Source organism: Colossoma macropomum, unplaced genomic scaffold (genome assembly GCF_904425465.1).
Source record: "Colossoma macropomum unplaced genomic scaffold, Colossoma_macropomum, whole genome shotgun sequence".
NCBI lineage: Eukaryota > Metazoa > Chordata > Actinopteri > Characiformes > Serrasalmidae > Colossoma > Colossoma macropomum.
This window is the reverse complement of record NW_023494807.1, coordinates 23,024,251-23,044,749: the sequence shown is the minus strand read 5'-3', so window position 1 is coordinate 23,044,749 and position 20,499 is coordinate 23,024,251. Positions and strand designations below refer to the sequence as shown.

The following is a 20,499-nucleotide window of genomic DNA, read 5'->3' as shown; positions in this document are numbered from 1 at the left end:
TCAATTACCATGTCACTTATCAACAATCTGAATAGTCGCCACTCAGCTCATTTACATAAGGTTTGTCCAGGACAAGAGAGCAGAGACAGCAGGGTGTAAATTGTCAGGTTGATGGGGTAGTTGTATGTGTATATTGTTGTCTCTCATTCCATTAGAGCACATAATTTACATTAAACAAAGTCATTATCCAAACAAATGAATGAAAACCAAGCTAATCATTTTGCATGGCGTTACCATCATATGCATATCCTGCCTAAAATGTCAGCACACCCAACTTAAAAAAAACCCTTCAGTGTCCTTGTTTACTTTAATTTGCCTGTTTCTACTGTAAAGGTATCAAAGAAAGCAAAACAAACAAACAAAAAAACCTTTTGCTTAAGCCAGTAAAAACTGTTAACACAATTAACTCACTCTAAACATTTCCATAACATAAGAAAATCAGAGTGTAGATTTGTGTGGTATCAGTATTATTCAAATACACCCACAGTGCTGGATGAGCTACTGTTCCTGTGTGGGCTATAGCAGGAAAGAGATATGTAGATGGACATTACTGATGAAATGACTTGTTTGCATCTGCTGAAGATCTCTGACGGAATGGATTTTTTCTACGTTTCATCATACATTAATATTCAGGACTTATGTTCAGTGTAAATTGTAGCTGCATATGCCATAAACAACTACTTACTACATGTAAAATATACTAGAAAGTGTAAATAATATATACAAAGTGTAATATAATACAAAGTGTAAATTGTAGCTGCATATGCCATAAACAACTACTTACTACATGTAAAATATACTAGGTATTGCCTAATTTGGAGTACAGTCAAAGCATTAAACCAGGTTTTAATAAGGAACAAATCTGACAAACAATATGTGCACTGGACACAATGAACTACTTTAAAATACGTGATCAATGCAGAAAAATGTTTTTACTACAGAGCAACCTATATTGGATATATAATGTCTATAATATCGGCCAATATAGACGACCACAATCTTAATGGTAAAAACATCACCAACAATGTGCTGATAATAAGCACCGACAGGGTGAAGGCTGAGACACTGAGTATTGGAATATTAGAGCAATAACAGGCTGAAATAGTGAGGTCAAACCTAACATGTTAACACTGAAATAACTTTCTATGAATAGAATTGAAACAAATAAAAATATAGAAGGTAACTAAAAGAAACAAAAAGCATAAAGTCTGAGTAGTACAAGTACTTACATTATCTAAGACTGCATTTGCTCCTCTTTTTTTTTTTAGCAGCACCTGCGAGGGAACAGATTTTGACCCGAACAGCTTGCTGCTTCATTATGCATGTTCATTATGCATGAATAGAAATGTGCAGATTTTTTTGTTTGAATGCTACTATATTTACAGGGCATGGAATAGTGGTCTATTGGTTCATTGTGCAGGTCATATGAAGCCTAACTACTCTGCTAAATAACTGAAGTGCTTAGCTGTCCAATCTCACAGTTTAGTTAAGAACAGCTGGTTTACTGTAGGACTCCTGTCTTTTGTCTTTGCTGTGCTGTCATAGCACTGTTAAGAGTTAAAAAGTTTGTTTTACAGGAGCATCACAGAAATAGCTAATATACAACCCAGCTACGTATTTGCAGTGTACTGCCTAGCTGTATTAGCCAATAAGGAAAGCGTCAAATTGAAGGCAAATGTGTTGATTTCATGTGCTGGAATTTAAACAGGCTCTAAAAAGCCCTTAATGTTCTAGGGTCTAACAAAAATGCACTATATTCTGTAACTAAAATATATATCACTATGACATGAAACTATTTCAATAAATGTGAAACTATCAAGATGCTACAGTGAGAAATGGCTGTCCAGCTTGCAGGCTGAAAAAACATACTTTATGCTGATTATGTAAAAGGCAGAATCAAATATGAAAAGAAAGAAACTGCAAGAAAAGAACAAATACTGAATGACTGAAAATGATAGTTCTTAATGTTGTTCAGGTAAAGTCCTTAACAGCTTGGACAATGTAGGAAAAATCTGATTTCGGAATTAATTAATTGCTCTATGTTCAACATTTACAACTCTACATTGTGTGGTGTGGGAGGAACAGCAATTCTCTCATATGTTGACATCATGTGTGAAAGACCATTAACCATTGAGAGCTGAGCTGAATGGAGAGCCGAGCTGAAGAAAAGCATTTATTTATTCATCATTTATTTTATTCAAATCAACATTGTAAGAACAAATACATTTCTTTCACTGCTAAATGCATAAATAACTAGCACAGTAATCTGTGCTGTGCTGTTGTGCAGATCTAATTCTTACAAATATTGGCCAAACTAAAATAAATTATGATAAATTAACGGGCGCGTGTAAGAAGTTATCATTATCAGCCAATTCCAATCATGCATCCACACTTCTCATGGCTTCTACACAGCCACATAAGAATGCATCGCCATGTAGCATCCCAATCTGGTCCATTAACTGCATTGTATCAGACATTACAGCTCCCAGAGGCTGGTAAACGGATGAAATCACTGGGTCACCACTTCCACTCCCTACAATATTGTCTATTGCTTGTCGCCCCATGTGTCATACGTTACTGTTTAATTACTGTCCATGTCTTATGTAACACCACAACCCAGGGAAGCTCTAACTGCATCTCTGTTGTGCACATGTACGCAATAAAACGGCTTTGACTTTTGGGTTTCCTTCGAATGGGCTGTGATCATGACGTAACACTAATAGTCCACTCGTCTGCTATCTATTAGGGTCCACATTGGTGGAACACAAATGAGAGTTGATGGAAGCGATCTAACGTCACCATGCCAGTGAGGGGGTTGCGAGTGGCAACCCCACAGTGTGAGGGGTCAATGCGGATCTTTTGTCTTGCAGTGGCGGTGGTGTGTGAGAAAAAACGAGCTTTGGAGCTCATTAAGTGCCATGAGCTTATGTGTTTTGGCTAATGAGCAACAGCTTTGGCTCTAGTGTGTGTTTACAATGAAGCCTTCACCTCACACCAACATGGGGGGCCAGGGGACGGTGATCAATGGAAGCCAAGTGCTCAAAAGACAATGAAATGTAGCTAATGGTTTATTGAGGTTCACTGTACCTTTTCAAACTAGCCTTGTTTAATTGGATTTGCCTACATTGAGAAGCAAAACAAAAACAGATTTGGTCAAAACTGCTGTAAGAGTAAATTCACCTAAAGAGGTTTTTGGAGCGATGCCAAGAAAGAACCTCTTTTGGTTCCCTACAGAACTTTTTAATGGATAGTTCTTTAAAGAACCATTTTTGTTAGGGATATGTGTCAGTGTGAAGAACCTTTTTGAAGGTTGAAAAATCTTTGCTTACATCTGAGCGACTAAACTATGCAGAAATTTTGAAAAATCGGTAGAATTGCCCTTTATTTAGTATAGAACCTTCACACTGTGTGAAAGCGCTTTAAAACTGTCTTTATACTCTTATTTACCAACGTGGTTCTTTCAACAACCATGTTCTTTAGGGATCCAAAAGTGGTTCTTCTATGGCACTGTTTCAAAGAACTCTTTTGGCACCATTATTTTAAAGAGTGTCACAATATTAATCAGGCTCAGTCAAACAAATAATTCCTTTTTCTTTCCTTGGTAACTTGACCATCACTGACTGAAAATACAGCAGCATATAAAACAGGTCAAATCATAACCATCACTGGTGTAGATGCCCTGAAATCTGCTCTTGTGTTTGGACTATTGAACTTTCTGCAGCTTTGGCCACAGAGCAGCCAGTGAGATGTATTAAAAGTGTAAAAATATCTGTAAACAGGGAGGAGGGGGAGGAGGAAAAAAAGGATTTGCCAAAAGGACACACTATGTCAGGCGTACATTATTGCAGCTGTCATGCAACAGAACGGAGCTTAACGCCAAAACTCCTTTATGACATATTTGGGTCGTTTACTGCAGGCTTGCACGATAGTGCATGTAGATGGAGGGCTTCCAGTTGCTGAGAAACATGGACCCCATAATAATAATGACAATAATAAATACATGCTGTTATTTATTGTGACCTGCTGTGCTCAGTGACGTAACTCATCTGTAATTCATGGCTGCAGTGACTATAGGTGTAGACTATGATTTGCCATTAAACAGCCCACATAATGGAAAACAAAATGTTCCTCACTTTTTAAAAATTAATGAGTCTGATGTACAACGTGAACACAAAAACAGTACCATACACTGCTCAGCCAGGTCCACACATGCAAAGCAAGCTGCAAACACAGCCTTATTCGAACTCGTTGTATTTGTGATGTCACGAAAGCCAATACACTTACATCTACAACTAACTGTTTATTCAGCAGTTTGGCATCACCCAGAGAGCCTTTGTGTTCTTTTTGGTCAGCAGTGGTCTGCGTCTTGCAGCTCTCCCATGGATGCCATTTTTGCCCAGTGTCTTTTTTATTGTGTAATCATGTACATTGACCTTAACTGAGGCAGGCGAGCCCTGCAGTTGTTTTGATGTTCGTCTGGGTTCTTTTGTGACCTCCTGGATGAGTCGTCGGTACACTTTTGGTGAAATTTTGGTAGGCCGGCCACTCCTGGGGAGGTTCACCACTGTTCCAAGTTTTCTCCATGTGTGGATAATGGCTCTCACAGTGGCTCGCTGGAGTCCCAGATCCTTAGCAATGGCTTTGTAACCCTCTCCAGACTGATAGATCTCAATGAGTTTGTTTCACAACTGTATTTGAATCTCTTTAGAACATGGCATCATGTGCTGCTGTTTGAGACCTTCTGGTACATTGCCAGACAGGTTCTTTTTAAATGATATGCAGATCCTACAGGTCTGGCAGTAATCATGCCTGGGTGTGGCTAGTGACACTGAACCCAACAGTCAATTGAATTTGGTTAACTGGTTGATTTAGTAGCTAAGGGGTCAATTCCTTTTTCACATAGTGCCTGACAGGGCTGACCAGCATTTTTCCTTTAATTATTTCCTTCAATAAATGAAATCATTATTTAACAGCATTTTGTGTTTACTTGGGTTATCTTTGTTTAATCTTAAAAGACGTTGGATGATCTGAAACATTCAAGTTTGACAAATATGCAAAAACAGAAGAAATTGGGAAGGGGACAAATACTATTTCACAGCATTGTACATACTTGCTACAAGCACGCTAACACTCTGGTGAACTGAAATGTCTACTATTAAACTTCAAGACTGTTTTATAACAACATCAACTTAACTACCAAACCTAACAAAATTTGCTGGTTTGTGTGGCGCATTTTGGTGAGGTTGCCAGTCTTATGATGTCAGATCAGTAAGTATAAGTATTAGCTTGCATGTAGCCATAACTGTATTTGGGCTCTTTAATGGAATTCAAAGAATCTGGCAACATTTGGAGGACTTGTCTGTACGGCAAAATGTGACAGGTTTGTAACAATTTAGTTTAATATAGGGTGTGATAATATAGGGTGTGATTCAAAAACGCCATTCACTTTTCCTCATAGAGAAAACCAGCTTAGACCTAAAATGAGCATTTCACCAACTACGGATTGACAACACAACTTCAGAGGTGTATGCTTTGGTTCAAACAGCCTCACAAAAGTCACTGGTGAAAGAGAATGTGTGAGGGGTACAAGTAAGAGCACGTTAGCATAATGAAAATCTAAAAACCCTGCAGGATCTTGCTCTGTCTCTTTCAAAGATCCAGAAGTGCGTCAAACAGCTTTCTAATGGCTCATGAGCATTTTAGGATGGAAAAAGGAAGCATGGAAGGGATAAAAGAGCTAAAAGTTTTCTCACGAAGGAGTGTTAAAAGCGCACTTAGATGCTCAGATATTCCGTTTGTTCTCATTCAAGCCTGGTAGGATTTACAACACGCATGGCAACGAAACAAAAGCAGGAGGAGCGTTTGGCCTGGCTGCGATGGGAACTTCCTCTGATCTGCACGTGACGCAAGCTAAAGCATGTGTGTGCCAGAGGAGAGAGTGTGCAGAGGGTGCCAAGCTGTGATTCCTTCAGTCCGAACACGAGTCTCCTCGGGCAGCAGCACACTGACCCAGGCCAGGCCGGGGTCAGCTCCAAAATAACGGCCCATTAAACTGCTGTACACTACACACCACTGCTTCATTATTTTGCTATCTTTTCAATAAAGATATATTCAATATATAACAATGACAGAAGAATATAAAAAATGATCAGATAAAACAGCATAAGAGACAGATAGACAAACAGATAGATAAGTATTGAGATGGACGGATGGACAGATAAAGATAAAGATAGGTAGATAGACAGACAGATATTATATATATATATATATATATATATACACACATATGGAGAGAGAGAGATAGATAGATAGTTGTATTTTGACTGTATTTTGCAGAAAAACGTGACAGAGTGCACACAATATCAATTGAGGCATTAATCTGGGATCCAAAAAATTCAGGAAAATGAAACACAAATCCCTGGAGCTGAAGATGATAGTAATTACTAAATGAAATCAAACCAAAAACAGCCACAGGAAACTATTTCAAGCTGACATTAGCCAAATTCCTTCAATCTGAAATCCATTTTCTCAGTAAAACAAGAGCGTCTGAAACAATAACATTGTGATAGCTACATTAAGAATGAGGCAGTGTGAGTTGAAAAGTGCACTGCAGTGCTGCAGGCTGCAATCCAGTGTACCTGAGCTTTACCAGGGTGATCCAACCCCCTGGCACCATTTCATGCGCAGTAAAACAGATTAGCTTCATTTGAATTATTTAGCTCAAACTGGAGCTGACTGAAGGGCAAAGCTATTCATAGAAATTTTGGACAGGACTACTGCTGATTGTTGGATTTGGACATGACAGCACTGAAGGGAGTTTTAAAGCTCTGTCTTTATTCTGAAAAACATTCCGTGTTATATTTCTGCAAAGCATTCATAGCACGAAGATTGACATAAAAGGCCAAAGAGTTCATAATAACCCCTTAAACTCTTCCCATAACTACATAGGCTACCATATGTTTAATTAATTTTATAGTCATTGTTGATTCATCTTGTACTAGTTACTAGGTGATAAGGCTTAAAAGAAAAGAAAGCATTTTTCATGGTCAATGATCTTGATGTGTTTTCCTCTGCATAGTAAAAGAAAATATGTTGACTCAAAGCACCTGTCCACTGGCTTCTGTTATAAGTGAGTTCTGAGGAGGTTTATTTTCTTTTTTTAAATACACGGAAACATGCTGAAAATAACTGTCGTTGGTAATTGACTGTATGCTACAGATGCTGCAGATAGAGATTAGGCTAAAAACTGCTGGATATTCCTTTGAGATTATTCAACCTGGACTTTAAGGGTACACAGCAGAAACCTCTTCTCCAGAAAATTGTGAAAAATACCTCTATAATGAGTTAAATGGGTAATAGTTATGGTTAAATGGTTAAAACAGCCATGCAGGTGTGTCATGTGAGGACAGTGAAGTTTGATCAGTTAATTCAAATCAACCAGAAGCACTGTAGCTGTGCTGCTGAAATACTTCTTCAGCACCTTCCTCTGTTGTTGCACTCACACACACACACACAGCGCCCGCAGGCCATGGGGCTTTGCCAGGCTGCAGTCACGCAAGCACTCCCCGGGAGGCACTGGAGCATTCATTACCCATGATCCTCCTCTCTCCAGCGGCCGCCAGCCTCTCCATGTGGAGCTCAATTACTCCCTCATGTGCTGGAGTCCAACACAGCTTCCTACTCTCTCTCTCTCTCTCTCTCTCTCTCTCTCTGTGTGGATTTGACTCTCTCGCTTCCCAGTGGCTTTGGGTGTGCTCACTTAGGACGCATGATACACTCACCAGCCACACTTTATTAGGAACACCTGCAATTATTCAATCAGCCAATCATGTGGCAGCAGTGCAGTACATAAAATCATGCCGACACGGGTCAAAAGCTTCAGTTAATGTTTGCTTCAAATATCAGAATGGGGAAAATGTGATCTAAGAGTCTTTGACCATTGGTGCCAGAGGGATGGGGTTTGAGTAACTGAAAAAGTGCTGATCACCTGGAATGTTTGCATACAACACAGAATGGTGCAAAAAACAAAATAAAAAACAAGTGAGCAACAATTCTGTAAGTGGAAATATCTGAATACAGAACACACTGAATCTTAAAGCGGATAAGCAACAACAGCAGAAGACCACAGGAATCTGAGACCTCAGTGGGCACACATTTACCAAAACTGGACACCTGAAGATTGGAAAAACGTAGCCTGGTCTGCCAAACCTTGATTTCTGCTGCAAGATATATTGGGTAGGATCTGAATCAGGTGTAAACAGCCTGGATCCAACCTGCCTTATGTCAGATTAATCTGATGGTAGTGCTGTTACTGTGTGGTGAATGTCTTGGCACAAGCTGGGACCCCTAATATCGATGATCAGTTGAATGCTGTAGCCTGAGTACTGTTACAGACCATGTGCATCTTTATGGCCACAATTTACCCATCTTTTAATGGCTACATCCAGCATGATAATGCACCTTGTCACAAGCACAAGTCATCCTAAATATGATGATGAGCTCAGTGCATCAATGAGGGCATTTGCATGCACTTAATAATTTGATAACTGCAGAAAATCAGATTTTGTCAGTAATTCGATCAACACATTTACATGCACCTGAGTAACCAGATAACTGGAAAACTCCGGGTCTACATGAGCCAGATAATAATCAGATTTCTGCTTTGCAACCAGCCAATAAACTCACAGAATGAGATGTGACATGAACGTAACATAAAACTCAAACTTCATGCCGTGGCTTTTTTTTCTTAAAACATCAAGTGACTTTACTAAACATATAACATCTAGAAGATGAAGAATATTTAAATCTTTCATTTTGTCAAGCACGTATTTGGTCTCAGCATCACTCCAAAAGTGTTTTGTTGCCATCTCTCAGGTGCTGTGTTAAATGCTGCTTGCTTATTTCCAGTACCGCAGTCTGTTTTCGCACATGCGCAGACTGAGAAATCCAAAAGAAATCAGAGTAAGAGTATATATGCTCTGAGAAATCTGATTACAGAGCTAAATTCAGCTCGGATTTCTTAATCAGATCTCTAGAACCTACTCTGATCTGAGAAATTAGAGTATGCTGTTTACATGACCATTTGACTAATAAGATAACCAACTAATAAGATTATGATTTTGGGTGCATGTAAACGCACTCAGTGAACTCTAATACCGCACAATATACAGATATAACATTTGCTTAGTATATCTTGATTAATATCAATCAAATAATCAGTGTTTATTAACTCTGACATATGAAATATGCAAATGGTCCCTCTAGAAACTGCAGGCTTATCTTTAATCATGTCATGTTAATTCTTAGAGGTATACGTACTCATAGTTCACTAAAACAAGTATACCAATTCTGAGGAAAGTGTGGATTCTAAACTTTTGATTGAGACCACACTTGTGTTCAGTAGAAAAGGAAATATTTCATTGTCATTTGAATTTGATGAAAAGTTACTGTTGTGTGTACATCCCTTACATTTTTGCCACATATTTGTTTTTCCACACTGAAACATTCAGAAAAAGGTACAATACACTTGAAATACAGTATTTTTGTCCATATTGTGTAATCCTAGTGTTTACAGGCCTGGCAAAAGTCTGGGAATTTGAGTTATTTTCTCATTCAGTTGCTGTAACTTAGCACAGTCCAAAAGCTTTGTTTAAATGTGGGTCTGCAGGCATAAAGCCAGAGGGAAATACACTTGTAGTGTAAGTAATCGGATCTCCTCAGACGCACAGTGGAAATGTTTTATTCAACAAATCACTCAAGTCTGCCCAAAGTGGCTGACACACTAAAAGCAATGACCCCTCTCTTGCTGTCACTAAGATACATGCCAGACAAATGAGCGTCTAAATGGTTGCATGAGTACAGAGGCCCTTGAAAACCATGGATGAGCAATAGTTCACAAGAGCAGATGAATTGAAAGCAGCATACAAAGCTTTGCCCCCAAGACTGATGGTACTGACATGCAACAGAGCAAAGACAGATAACATTGGCTACAACTACACATGTAGAGGTGAGTAGAGCAGCCTGGACTAACACTCAAGTAAGAGGACCTAACTGAAATAATGACTGAAACTGAAAATCCGCTAAGCATTTGCAATATAATTTGAAATAGCCAAAAATTAAACATACCAAACATTTTTAGTAAAGCTACACTATGTAAGTTTGTAAGAAGTTATTCTGCTTTTTTGGAATCCTTTTAGTCTTAAAAATAAACTGCTAAAGCTCTACAGTGAGATGGATGAGCAACAGCAAATCAGTCCAAGAGCTAAACAAATAAAACAGAATGAAATTGACGCACCAATAATGGAAAAAAAAAAAAAATTGATCTATACATGCTCTACCCATAAACACATTCTTTTGCAGCTACTGTTGTGAGACTGGACAAGCTTTCCAGTATGTTGACAAAATCTCAATCAACCTTATGAGAAATCGTAGCACAACTAGTAATTTTGTCAAAATATATAGAGGGTATTATATTAAAATAATATTTATATTTTTTGTGTGTGAAAGGTCACCCTGCAAGGATAGATTGGATGTAGATTTGTCATGTTACTGAACTAAACGTTTGTATGGTGGCAATGACGCTGTTGTTTCCAGCACAGTTGGTAGGAACCAGTTAGTACCCATATCTTCAAATATGAGCCTAGTACACTACACATTGTAAAAGATATATAGTACATTTGGAGTGTAAGACACACACCCCAAACATAAACCACAAACTGAGTATATAAATCTGACTCATTACTCATGTATTCTCTGCTTCGTCACTGCTCTCTCCAAGCTGGCTGCACCCTGCAGCCATTCTAACTTCTGACTCGGGCCATTACACATGGCCACGCACTGCCTGCATGTTTCAACCCTATTACGGCTGTGTCCAAGCTCATTGTAGGCAGCGTTGTAGCCAAGCAGAAGAGTCGCACGTGGTGGAACTTGGCCTAATCTTTCAGAGGGCTTGGAGGTCACTCTGCCATAATTAAACTGTGTCATTCCTAATGGCTTAATTGAGATAGAAATAGAAGGAGAGGATATTTTCTTTCAACAAAGTCTACCACTGGTGAAGAGTTTTAGTTTGGGAAGATGTAGCAGATAAAATACATAAAAATTAGCTTTGTTGGATTAAATCATTTTCCATCTAAACAAGACACACAACATCTAAACACAGTCCTTTAAAGCAATAGTTTGGTAAAAAAATGAATAATAATACTCATATTTATACAAAGCCCCCCCCCCCATTATGTAGTCAATCAGCCAAGACATGTTTGCTTCTTTAGCGCTATGAGGTTAATATGAGGCTATAATGTAGCTAATGTACTGGAAGCTTATTCCACCCACCAGCATCGTGCAAATTGCATACCTAAATTATCACACGCTTGCCTCAAATCACATTAAGAAATATTAAAATAGAATTGGCTATGTGAAGATTTATAAGTTATTTATAAACATTAACAAAGTACTTTTCACAGTTAAAAAGAGTAATAGATGCCATTCTGCAACCTAAAATCTGTCTATACTTTTGTCGATTGTGCAGATTTATTTGTTACCCCAAATGCAGACAATTGGTGGTGACATGTTTGGTGTCTGAAATTTGCTTCTTTAGTTATTCACCAGAACCACGCTAAGGTGTCCACAAGCATGAAACGGAGACTCAAACCTGATCCATACCTGCAACTCCGGGATCCAATTCAACTGGGACCTGCTAAATCTGAAGTTTAAATAGATTATCGCAGACTGTTTCGTAGTGCTTTGTTTAATTGTACCTAATTTACTGACAAATAACTAAGAAAAACTCAACTCAAACTATAAACCTATCTAGCCAAGTTTTTGCTGTAGCTGACACTGATTTAACTGGTGCAAAGAAGTATTCTGAAATTTGCTTCTGGCGAATATCTAATGCGGAACGGCTGCATCAGCAGTAAATGTGTTGCTTTAGAGTCAATGTGCCAGTCCTCCTGCTATAATAGTTCAAAATACTACCATGAGCTCCACACTGTGCGTGACCAGCGTGCTTTTTATCTGATCTAACAACAGGGTCATAAAGTTTCCACACTGAAGGCGATCATGACTCATTTTAATTTTTAAAGTGTAACTGCATGCAACATACGGAAAAACATTTTGTAACAACGATTATCCTTACGAAAGCATATTCCACCAAATTAGAAACAAATCTACTACATAAAAATTCATTATTTTATAATGAATTATAAAAACTCATTATTAAAGAAGCCCAAGCTCGATGCTGTGCATGAAAAAAATCATGCTGAACCCAGGCAAAAGGCCAATTTATATAAGAAACCACATAAATAAGTCCGTTTTAGATTACATGAGGCTGTCTGAGTCAAATGTGTGATGATTTCGGTATGCAGTTTGCGCAACAATAATTGACGAGATTATAAGCTTCCATTAGCTGTTAGCTACGTTAGCCTCATAGCTCCAGTGCAAAACTAAAGAAAAAACAGACAGCAAACATGTCCTGGTTTTAGAAGGATGTGTTAGTTAGATTTTGTTGCCAAACTATTCCATTAAGGGAAATATGAAGTAGGTCAAAATGCAAGAACACAGGGGTGTGAGTGATCAACAATAGACTTTTGTTTTTCTGATTTATTTTCTCAATACTAGCAAAACTATATAATAAACTATAGTTTATTAACTATTTATGCAACCGTGACCTTTATGACACAGACTCTTAATATTAATATTTCAGCTGAATTCTTCTCTACTCAGGGTTCCAGAAACGCACAGAGAGGGACGAAAGAATTTGCCTTGCGGTGCGACATTCGAGGTTTGATCGTAATTGCATGGGACGAGCACCCAACTATGGTGTTGTGCCAACAAAGGGTTTCACAGAGCATCCCGCTGTGTTCTCAGCACCGTGGCAGTGCACACAAACATTGCGCGTCTAGACCAGGCACGGTTTGGGGTCATTCACTTACGGCCTTTGTCATGCATGGCCAATCTACACAATTACTCAAGCAAGACCATTCATTAGAGACAGAGAAACAGGCGCTGGCCCAGAACATTGGGGGAAAAATGGACAATTACCAACACGGAAGCAAAAACGCATTCAGCCTTTGGAGAAAAATGGCCGCCATGTTCTAAAAAACCTTTAACCCCAATTTGGTCACATGTTGCGAGAAACAATGGACACATTAGTTATTGTTTGAAATATCGACCCTCATTCATCAAGTAAAAAAAAAAAGTCAGGGCAAAAGACAATCTGTTGTAAAGTTGTAAAGTTGTAAAAAACGTAGGGATATGATGGCTATACTGCGTTCATGAACTGAGAAGATTCATAAAGAAATATCCTCTAAAAATCTGTTTCAGTGCACTGCACTGTGTCTAGATTAGCAGTGCAACACCTGTTCGTTTCTCTGTTTCTCAGGTTTGAAAAAGCTGTATGGTATGAGAGCAACATGCAGAAATTCTAGATATTCTAGAAACCCTAGATGTGTGTGTATATATATATATATATATATATATATATATATATATATACACGCGCGTGTGTGTGTGTTAACAATGGATCTTTGCCTGCTGTACCACATTACATTTTCAGGTGGGGTTGGGCAATATGACGATACAGTAATGTGATAAATTACATCACAATACACTTTGCTGAGCACATCAGAGTTGATTTGTATTTCTATAACAGTGGTCAACTGCATGCTTCTTAAAAAAATAGAGACTTGGATACAACCAGTAGTGTCACAGTACCAAATAAATGCTAACTGAATATGTCAACATTTACAAGTTTTTTAATGTGTCAAAATGCTATTTTTTTATCATGGCATGTTTATCAAAACTGTAGTTGTATTGTTGGTTTTATCTCAGCACAGCCATCTTTGTGGAGAGATAAGTAAGTTGTAAGTTTTTTTCACAGCAGGAGGTTCTCACTCCCCCTTCAGTCCTCATTGCTCGCTAGGACTCAACAAAACTCATTTCACGCAGACAGCCAAAAGCACCCTAGTTAATCTGATAACAGAGTTACATGGAAAAATATTTTTTTGATTATATTAATTACAAATATGTGCCAGAATCTCCACTAGATAGCCTAAAGAAAGAGGCTACATCTGCATAGTAACAAGGACCTAATTGGATGTTACACCGCTATGCCACTGTCTTATACCTTGTCAGGTCTTTTTATAATGGCACAGTATTTGCTATACTTATGAGTAGCTGAATTTTTTAAATATATTTTCAGTCCACCTGACCATGTTTTAGTGTCTGGATCAAGGTGAGTGGAAATGAGGAAGAGAAATCTGGAAACACAGCTGACCATGGGAAGACAAATTTGCTAGAAAAGTGGAGTCTAGTTGAGATGTTCAAACATAAGACGGCAACCAATCATCCATAAGGCAAAAGATCAAGGCTATCACAGGCCCATTATTCATGATTTTTAATATCAGCATGGCCAGGGTCATGTGTAATATAAATGACGATATCAAGGCGCTTCTGACATTTACGACTTTCATTATCCAAAATGCTCACAGGCTGTCAGAATAGGAAAATACATGGGTGAAAACCTGCCAAACACACAAATAAGTGCATCCACGAACACACCAGCATGCATATACGCACATCCAGCCTCACTTACCACTCACTATTTTAATCTCCTCCAACACAAACATATACACACAAAACCACACACTCAAGGATCCAATAGAGTCTCATTATGATATTAAAACAAAAGAACATTTTTCTGAGCTGAATCCACCTGCTGACTCACAGAGCTACTTATGGCAGAGTTTCAAAACAGCACTCAATATACAGACCTCATACCACACTCTGTTTACTAGAGAGAAAGAGGAGAGAAAGAGAAAAACACAGGTTAGAGAGAGCGGTAGAGGGGGAAAGAAAGAGAGTAAGGGGCAGTGAGAGATATACACAGAGAGAGAGAGAGAGAGAGAGAGAGAGAGAGAGAGAGAGAGAAAGAAAGACAGAGAAAGAGAGGGAGAGAGGAAGAGAATTAGAGAGAGACAAAGATTACACAAGAGAAGGAGATGGAGCAAGAAGAGCAAGAGAGAGAGGGAAGCAAAAAGAAAGTACGAAAGAGAGGGAGGCAGAGAGAAAGACAAAAGAAAGATAGAGAAAAAGAAGGAGAGAAAGAAAGGGAGAGGGTAAGAGAGGGTAAAGAGGAAGAAAGAGAGAGAGTACCAAAGAAGAAAGAAGGAAGGAAAGAAAGAAAAGTATACTGCCACCCTCTGATCCACCTGTTACAGCGCTTACAGAAATAAATCACTCCGCAGAAAATGACCAGAAGAGCAGGGCATCTGCATCTAGGAATATGCACTGAAGTGCATATGAACACAGAAACATATGGGTTAAATCTGTTCATCTTCATACAATTCACAAAAGTTTTATGTGTTTCTGAATGGTTAGTGCTCAGCATCTGTAGATTTAATTATACAGATGAAAACAGCAAAAACAAAGCATCAAAGCATATTTAGACCTGAGCATATTTAGGGATGCACGATGATATCGGATGATATTGGTGCATCCCTAAATTAAATATTAACATCATTCATACAGCATTTGATCATCTAAAACGTCATGATTGTGACGGCTCTTCGTACATATAAATGATGTATTTCATAGTAACTCACTCATGCACTCTTTTCATTCTCACTCATTCATTTATTCACTACATCACAGACACAAGTGTTTGTATTCCTCTCTTTGTGGGTTTTTCTTCTGTATGAGTGTGTGTAAACCTTGATTTCAGCAACCAAAAGATCAGCTTTGGGCCCTTTAACTTTCTCTAATAATTGTTGCAAATTTAAAAAAAAGGATTTTTTCCCTCATGGTAAACAGCCAAATGTCCCCATTACGGCAAAACATTCATGCTTTCATCATTCTGATGACATTTGGTCTCCATAAAGAGCTAAATACACAAACACAGATATATATTCACAGGCATTTCGACACAAGAGACGTTTGATATTGCTAATATGAGACTAACGCCAGGTGATAAGTCCTTGAAACATGTCTTGTCTTTAAAAAGGTCTGTAATTTTCCAGAAATTCTACAGTGTATTTAGCAAGAAGCCTGTAAAATGATTTACAAACTAGTGTCATTTTATCAGTAAACAAAGACTGAATTCCACTGATTTTTGTCAAAATTTTAGCAATAATAAATGGTTACTATGTATACAAAATCATTCGGAGTGATCTGATGTGAAACGCTCCGTTCCAGAGAAACTAAGCGAGTGGTGATGATAGGAACCAGATGGCTAAAGCCTTTAATGCATACAGAAGCTACATCACAGAAAGCTATTTAATGGAATAGTTACAAATATGCTTAAGACATTGGTTTACGAAGGTTATGGCTTGAAACATATTTTTAAAATACATTCATGGCGGACGGGTAAATGCAGGGTGTTGTAAGGCAAAATAGTCCCTGAGGAAACATACTTTTTCAGATTTACCACTATTTTATCAACATCATCAACATTACATATACAATCTCAAAAGACACATGCAGGATCTCTAGTTATTTTGGATTGTAAACAAAATGGCTATATCTGCACTGTAGACATCGTGACCCCTGGTTCCTATTATCACCATTGGTGAGCGAGTCGGTACGTTTCTCTACAATGCATCATTTCACATCAAACCACTTGGAATGGCTTTGTTTACATCTCAACATTATACTCATACAAAAATTTTGAAAACAAGCAGCAGATTTCCCCTTTAACTCAGTTAAAAAACATTTACTACGCCATCTAAATGATAAAATGAGCCATTGGTCTTACCTTGGAAGAAGCTCTTGACGCGGAGGTAGCTGACACTGAGACGCAGCACTGAAAGCTTGTCCAGCTTGGAGATGACGTCCGGAGTGAACGGCAGCAGGCTGGCCAGCCGGTCCAGCTCTGCATTCAGTCGATCCCGATGTCTTTTGGACGGGTTGGACTTCTGGTTCGCTGCTGTTGGTTTTCTATTTGAACAGAGAGGAAGCTTCAGAACATGATCAAGGGGTCCAAGCACCAAATGAGGATTCCAAATCTGAAAGTTAATTTCAGCTGTTTTGTTCTTGTTCTGCTTAAATGAAAAGCTTGGAACTATAAAAGCCTTTATGAGTCATCCACAAAATTGTGTGGAATGCACAGGAAATTGTTATCAGGCTTTCAATTGTTTTGAGTGTTTAACATAGCACTATTCACAGTGGGCAGAAATGCAAGTGCCGAGAGACAGAATCTCAAAACAAGGAGAGCCATAAAGTCTAGAACTTGAGACACTGAGGAGCTGTTTAATTTTTCAAAGCCACAACACTAAATACGTTCTTTTGTACTGGATATTTCCTGACAACAACAAGCACTATGAGCTATAATGAAAAAGGCATTAAGCACTCAGGATGAAAAACAGTCATTAATAAACCAGCAAAATGAGTATACAACAATCAGAGCCAGTGACTGAAACCATGAAAAACTGCCTTCTGCAAAATAAACAATACATATGTGATTTTAAAGAGAAATTAATAAGCATTGTACAGTTTTATTAGTGTTAAGTATTGTTTAAGTAGATCTTAAACTGTAAACATGTTCTTTTCTCAATTACATATTAATAAGGCTCATAAATAGCCTCAGAGAACATAATAAACAAAAAAGAACAATAATAGTACATAAACATTACTACTAATGTTAGCTTCAAACTGGATAGTACCACCCTTACATTAAAAAAAGTTTTTTCAAGGGTTGTTTTGGAAGGGTTATATACAGAACCATGACATCACAAAAAACCCTTTGAATATTTAAATGGGACTTAATGGGTACAGCTAAATGGTTCTTCTCTATGATGGATAACTTATTGCATATGGTTCTTTTAACCCATAAAAAGAGTTCTATATAGAACCAAAAAGGGTTCCACTACTGTCAATGAACCTTTCTGTCGGTACCACATAGAATTCTTTGCTAAGGGTGTAGAATATACCAAAAAATGGATTTATGACTTGTAACAATAGCAGAACCCTATTATATCACATAAATATACACACATACTTATGCATTGGGCAAAATACTTTGAAAAAGTAGTGATGACTGAATACTGAATACACTGTACTAAATGTATTCAGTAATGTATTCTGTGACAATACTTGATACATTTATAATACATTTTATAATACATCTTGGTAAATACATATCCAGAATACATTTAGAATACATTTTGGTACATTTATAACACATCTTTCTTTATGTAATTATTCTGTTAATATATTTCACAAAAAAATCGCTGATCATTTAAATTAAGTTTAAAAAATTCTCAGATTTTCTCCTCTCTCACTACCTGCTTCAGTCCACTGCTGCTCCTACAATCCCCCGAGCATTACAGGACAATACTGATGCAACACCCACAAAAATGTCCACTACTGAGGAGACTGTTAAGTTCGATCATCCTTAAAAAGAGTTCAGGATTGCTGAGATTTATAACTGATCATCACATTGATTTATCAGTCAACTCAGGCTTTAGCAGGAACTTCAGTGTTTGTAAAGAAGCAGTTAATTGAGGTTCTCCCTAAAATTTGTCTAAAAAATCCCAGGCTTGTTGCATACTAGATCTTATTATTCAGTGACTACAGGGACTTCAATGCAAACTCCCTGACCTATTCTTAGTTTATAGAAGTGTGCAATAAAACAGAGCCTGCTGGTGGGCCCTGGCTATTTAAGGTGTTAATAGCTAATAGTTGAACAAGTAATGATGGTGTTATTTTTGAATACTGTATGTTTATTTTATTTTATTTAGTGGATAAGTTTTCTTAAAGTATTCTCCTAAACATGTATTCTGTACATTTTGCCTTTACAAAATGTAACTTGGACTGAATATAGACACTTAATTTCCGTATTCTGAATCTGTATTCCCAATACTTATATTCTGTTACACATATGTGTGTATGTATGTGTATAAACGCAATAGCAATGCAAAAATACTCAGCTGTTTTTGAATGGGTTTCCTCCTCTTCCTCCCTGCATACAGACAGTCTCCAGGTGGAATCATGATTGTATAGCAGCTGCTGAAATTTCACTCTAAACAAAAGAACAATCAGGCACCTGTTTAAAATCCTCACTAAAAAACAACACAGGCTCGAGGACTGAAAAGCAGAGAAACTGAGTTTTAACAAAGTTTTAGGAAGAGTGGCAAAGTTTTAAAAGCCAAACCGGTCTTCAGTTAAAAGACCAATAACACACAAATTACAAAAGCAAGAAACAGCTAGATATGAAACTGCACTCAGTTCAGTTACAGAGACAACATTAGCTTAAATTTGTCAGCTAATGACAGTAATGCAGGGATAAAACACAGAAAAACCAAGACTTAACTGTATATGTAGAACAGGTAGGCATTATTATAAGTGTACTAACGTGTTTAAAAGCACAAACAAAACGGTTTACTTACCAAAAGCTAGGGGCTCTGAGGTAATCCAACTTTGTTTGCTCTCCTCCTGGGCGAATAGAAACCACACAGTTCCACCCCAAACGGGTATTACATGTGGGCTATCTGTGAGATACTATTTTATTTCCTACAAAGGACTAAACCAACATCCAACACGATGGTTCTTGGAAAGGAAACAGAACCAAAAGTGTGTAAGTGAACAGGTCCGTTGTGCTTGATGTTTTATAGCCGGCTGGGTGGCGTTTCACATCCCAGCGTCTCAGGTGCTAGATGCGGATTCCCCTCAGTGAGACAAAAGTAGCGATATAAGATTCGTCAACGAGTCAGTTCTTTTGAACCGATTCACAATTCCAACTGAATCAAATCTACCACTGCGCAATATTGACGTTCATCCCAGTGACCCACAACCTAACCTTATAAAGTCTCAAAATATGCATTAACATCAACCTCTTTTCTCTGTAACTGGATTCCTCTGTGTTGTATTTCTGCCTTTCGAGTCTGACTTCAGCTGAAGCAGTGGACATAAGACTCGCTCGCTGAATCAAATGCCACAACATAAGAGACATTTCTGTGAATAAATGAACCGTTGAATCGGATGTTCGATTCAGTGAAGCAGATAGCCGGAAAGAATCGGTTCGCTGAACTGAGTCGGACTGAAGCATCACTGGGTCACAAAAGGGACTCGCGCTTCGCACGCAACGCTGCACAGTTCGCGCGACATCCTCTCACGCACGCGCCCAGTTTACTCTACGCTACACACGTTACTCGCTCGCTCGCTCGCGCACGCATCCTATTCGTCAGGGCACAAAGAGAGAGACGCACGTGGCAGCTGCACCAACCAATCCAGGGCCGCGGCGTCCAACAGCACGAGCGGTTTGAGTTCGCCAGAATTCCATTTCAGTTACAGATTCTAACGGTCGACTGTTTGCCGTTGAGGCGAAAAAGAGAGTCTAAAGTAAATAGTTACGTTCACTCACAGGTCTACATATATGTAAGTAAAATGATGATGGATTTGTAGTTATTTTCAAAGAATAACACGTTTGAAATAATATTTTTGAGCATTACAGGAGAATTGGGTTGTCAATATTTTCACACATTTAAAGGGGAATTTCTCCAGTTTTTTTAT

General features: G+C 38.2%; 1 protein-coding gene across 1 annotated transcript in view; it reads right to left on the bottom strand.

Moving 5' to 3' along the window:
* ahrrb (aryl-hydrocarbon receptor repressor b) overlaps positions 1-19,563 on the bottom strand; it is a 57,232-nt gene extending 37,669 nt beyond the window's left edge. Inside the window, exons 1-3 of the mRNA XM_036556896.1 lie at positions 19,377-19,563; positions 18,919-19,009; positions 16,745-16,926 (exon numbers count right to left, since the gene is read on the bottom strand). Coding sequence (XP_036412789.1) covers positions 16,745-16,926; positions 18,919-18,980 — 244 coding nt within the window. The 5' untranslated portion in view covers positions 18,981-19,009; positions 19,377-19,563. The remainder of the gene's footprint in view (positions 1-16,744; positions 16,927-18,918; positions 19,010-19,376) is intronic.
* Positions 19,564-20,499: the final 936 nt, after the last annotated feature.